General features: G+C 43.2%; 1 protein-coding gene across 2 annotated transcripts; it reads left to right on the top strand.

The window, feature by feature from the left end:
- LOC115197569 (prohibitin) lies at window positions 1-3,882 on the top strand. 2 transcript variants are annotated; one of them, XM_029759217.1, is made up of 7 exons: window positions 1-103; window positions 713-807; window positions 1,167-1,328; window positions 1,522-1,664; window positions 1,851-1,967; window positions 2,190-2,285; window positions 2,475-3,882. In XM_029759217.1, the coding sequence occupies exons 2-7, from the start codon at window positions 723-725 to the stop codon at window positions 2,685-2,687; spliced, it is 816 nt and encodes a 271-aa protein (XP_029615077.1). In that variant the 5' UTR covers window positions 1-103; window positions 713-722; the 3' UTR covers window positions 2,688-3,882. The 2 variants fall into 2 exon arrangements, with proteins under 2 accessions (XP_029615077.1, XP_029615087.1); XM_029759227.1 differs by having other exon boundaries at window positions 9-99.
- The last annotated feature ends 831 nt before the right edge of the window (window positions 3,883-4,713 follow it).

Raw genomic sequence — 4,713 nt, 5'->3', positions numbered from 1 at the left:
AACCAATCAGAGAGGAGTTTGTTACAAGTTGATGCCCATGCTGTGTAGAACAAAATAACGTCGGCTCCGGTGGAGGTCATAGACAGAACTGAAAAAATAGTAGGTGAGTGCTAATTTAATTCGTTCTGACTAGATACATGTATAAATATATAATTAACAAAGCTCCCTAACAGTCAGATATTGCTATTGTAATGCTGTGTGACTAGTTATGTGGGTAACTATTCAGTAAACCGGGAAGGTAGGCATTGGGTAACATGGACACGAGCGACCGATTTGCAAGTTCATGTCGCTGCGTGAGCATGTAGCTACAGATTGTCATGATAGTGTTTGTTACCCTGATCTAGAGCAATCGCTTGGCATGACATGTCCAGGTGCGACATTCCGTGACAAATGTTTCAATTCCCATAGCTAGTTAAATGGTGTTAGTCGTTTTTGTTGCAAAGTCTGCTTGCTTGGCTAGCTAGTATGGCTAATGTAGCTTTGGCACCATTGACAGACCAAGGCCACCGCGTCAGAAGGGACTAAGTCAGAGCTCTGGAAAAACGAACAACACTTTTATTTGGATAGCTTTAGGAGCTACTTACCTACATGTAGATGTATTATACCACCACATTCTCAATTATATAATTAAGATATAGAGTTTTATCTGGTGAGCTCCAATAGAAATTATAGTAAATGTATCGCTTTAATCTTTTAATATTTGTTTTTTCAGGGCTACAGACATGGCGAAACTATTTGAATCCATCGGGAAGTTGGGGCTGGCCCTCGCCGTTGGTGGAGGTGTTGTGAACTCGGCCCTCTTCAATGGTGAGACATTGAGCTCTGTAAATGGATCAGTTGATGTGTAACCTTTTACTTAACTAGGCAAGTCAGTTAAGAAAAAAAATCTTATTTACAATGACTGCCTGTCTGTGGGTTAAATGCCTTGTTCAGGGGCAGAACGACAAATGTTTACGTTGTCAGCTCTGGGATTCGATCCAGCAACCTTTTGGTTACTGGCCCAACGCCCTAACCACTAGGCTACCTGCCGCCCAAAGGGGATCTTGGGCGGCAGGTAGCACTTGGATGCAATACTAGAAATTACGAATGACATATCTGAGGCTTTAAAGTTGTGAGTTCCATAACACTATCAACCTGAATTGACCTAATATTTCTTCACGTCTCAGTTGACGCAGGTCATCGGGCAGTTATATTTGACAGGTTCCGGGGAGTGCAAGACGCCGTAGTTGGCGAGGGAACCCACTTCCTCATTCCCTGGGTACAGAAGCCTATCATCTTTGACTGCCGTTCTCGTCCGCGCAACGTGCCTGTCATCACAGGCAGCAAAGGTAACTAACATGAGTCACGAGGACCGGCACAATGGCTTTCACACTTTAGTCTTTCTCTGGCATACTAAAAGCTTTTACCTACCTATCCTTCTATCGTTTCATTTCAAGCTCTATCCAAGAGTGTTTTCCTTTTTACGTTAACTGTCCTCTTACAGTTTTATTTTTTGGTAATGTTTTAATTCTCCCGCCACAGATCTGCAGAATGTGAACATCACACTGCGTATCCTCTTCCGGCCGGTGACTAGCCAGCTCCCACGCATCTTCACCAGCATCGGAGAGGACTACGACGAGAGGGTACTGCCATCCATCACCACAGAGGTCCTCAAGTCCGTGGTGGTGAGTGTTAGACTAATGCCACGTTTCCTTTATAAGGTTTTACCCTGGTGTTTGGGGTAAAAACAGACTCCACCTCTATAAAAAAAAAAAAAAGTCTGAGTGGCATTGGGTTGCAGTGAAGTCTACGCTATCCTGTTTTTTCCTTGCGTGTATATTTATATAGGTGTGTTTGTGTGTACCTCACAGGCCCGGTTTGATGCCGGTGAGCTCATCACCCAGAGAGAGCTGGTGTCTCGGCAGGTCAGTGACGACCTGACAGAAAGAGCCAACACCTTCGGCCTCATCCTGGATGACGTCTCACTGGTAAGCTGTTCTTTAAAGGGATAACACACTCAAAACGACTAATACCTATGATTTACAATGTTGAATAACGCTACCTTGTGAGAAGAATACTTTTCTGCGCAAATGTTTAATTTCGTCATTTTAATGAGTAAGGAAGCAACAGTGTCTTACTCAGTGGGTCTGGTCATCACTTGTACATGTTCTGTGTTTTTAATTGAAGACGTCATGTTCCTTCTTCCTCAGACACACTTGACGTTCGGTAAGGAGTTCACAGAGGCTGTTGAGATGAAACAGGTGGCTCAGCAGGAGGCCGAGAGGGCCAGGTTTGTCGTGGAGAAGGTAAGAAGGAGAAAGGGTTTGTTTGAAACATTGACAGAGATTTATTCTGTAAGGTGATAAGAATGATAAACGTGCATTTTTAATACACTTTAAGCTGGAAGTGACCGTAAACAACCAAGTGATTCTGCCCTTGCACACCTTCATAAAGGATGAATAGAAGTAAACAGTGTTTCTTCTCTACTTTCCCAGGCTGAGCAACAGAAACAGGCAGCCATCATCTCAGCAGAGGGTGACTCCCAGGCTGCCCTGCTCATTGCTAACTCTCTGCAGGAGGCTGGAGACGGCCTGGTAGAGCTGCGTAAGCTGGAGGCTGCCGAGGACATCGCCTTCCAGCTGTCACGCTCCCGCAACGTCACCTACCTGCCTGCCGGCCAGGGCACACTCCTCCAGCTGCCCCAGTGAGAACCACACACCCTGACCTAACCGCCCCTCCCTGTGACCAGCCAATGCATGGGCCATGGAGAGGATGTGGGGAGAGGGTGAGGGGAATGGGCGTCCACCTTCACACACTCTCCTCCCACTAACTATGGACTGGTGAAATAATTTCAGCTTGGGAGTGTGGTAAAGTTCTGAAGTTTGGCCGTGTGTGTGTGGGGGAGGAGGAGGGAGCCTGAGGCTTGATCTATGGTAAACTACATATAGTAAGTTCTGTCAAAAATACAAAATTGGTGATGCAGTAAATGATATTGGATTTGTCTAGCAAATTCAGCGCAGTGGCCGAGGGGCCTGTGATATGACAAAGTTGTAATTGTGTTAATTTAGGGAAAGAGCTGTTTGGAATGTCATGAGAAAGATGGAACATTTTTAGCCCTATTGTAACCACCACAGCAATCACAATACTGGGGATTTATTGATCTGAGAGGACAAGCTATTTAATCAACTGGATTTACATTCATCTTAGCCAATCAAACTTCCCTGGGTGAATAAGATCCTGCTACTATACACCAAAGCACCCTTGTTTTCCCACTCATAACTTTAAATTACCTCGTACAAACAAATGATCTGAACTAATCTATCCAGAGCCATATATATATATATATATATATATATATACACCCACCCACCCATCCCTTTGACTGTCTATTGTGTAGAGATGGCCTGTCAAATGTCCTCTCACAGCTAGCTCTCCTAAAATCCTCCCAGTTTGATTGCCATGGAGTCCCAGTGCTGCACTCCCCTCTACTTGATTGGATCCTCTACAGAATCATCTTTGGTTTACTAGCACGTTGTCCACATCACCTCATCCATGGTCCTCAGTGACATGGCCTTCCTAGCCCAGTGGTATGAAACGTGCCTGTAAGATGGTCACGGGTCGCAACCTTCCCTCGTTCTTTAAAGTATGTCGCTGTGTCTTTATTTTGGAGGGAGGATATGCAAGCCACCGCATTCCACTAAATGTCTCAACTTAACAATAAAATTGTCTTATTTCTACAGCAAAGTGACAGCTCTTTTTTTTTTTGTGTGTGTACCAAGTCTGACACGATTATGGTTTTCTCATTTATAGCCACAAGAGGGCCCTGTAAATGTATTGTGAGTTTTGCATCCAATTTCTGAATACCTGTACTTGAGTGCATAAATATAAAATGTAGACCAGATTTAACTTCTGTCTGCCATTGTGTCAATTCTGTATAGAGGTTGAAAGTACTCCCTAGGCATCTGATTTTGAGGTATACATTGAGGCAGAGAACAGAAACATTGTTAGGCTGCCATTGCATAAATACATACAATGTAGTTTATACACTGATAAAACTAAAGTAGTGGTAGCCAGTTTTAGGTTTATATTTCTGTTTCATATCAGATGTTTTTGTTATATTGCCGTTCACCTCCTAGCCCAACAGCCTGATATAGGTTGTAGACATTTTAGGACATTTGCATAAAGGAGTTTTTATTTTATTTTTTTTAACTGCATCATTCTGTCTCGTTCACACGGGATGTAAGTATGATTTCCTGTTCGTTTTACACACAGTCATAGTTATGGGCACTACAGTAAATATTAAAATATAATTAACTTATTCGCATGTCCATAATTGGCATACTTCAAATGACAATTACACATTTCAGTACCTAGGTGAGAGGGGAAAGTTGCTAAATATACAGTTGCACATTATTAAACATTTCGTTTTAAAAGAGTGGTTACAGACGTGAACAACGGCGCAGTCAATCTACTGTGTTTGGTTAGTACAGATATCCATCCTTATAGGCTTCTATGTTTAGGAAATGGGCAATGAAAAGTATAAGGTGAAATACTGTATCCAACAGAAATCTCCGACATTTAGCTGTACATTTCATGCAGTAGTTCGCTTTTTCCAGTAACCGATTCCGTGTGAAATCCAGCTCTGGTTTTCTTATAATTTCCCGGCTAAAGATGGGGACAGACGAGTGCGCGCATCGTGCCCTGTCTGGTTTGGAGGGGAGACGAAAAAATTGT

This window comes from Salmo trutta, chromosome 1 (assembly GCF_901001165.1).
Source record: "Salmo trutta chromosome 1, fSalTru1.1, whole genome shotgun sequence".
Lineage (NCBI taxonomy): Eukaryota > Metazoa > Chordata > Actinopteri > Salmoniformes > Salmonidae > Salmo > Salmo trutta.
Note: the sequence above shows the minus strand (reverse complement) of the source record. Positions and strands in the feature narration are given on the sequence as shown.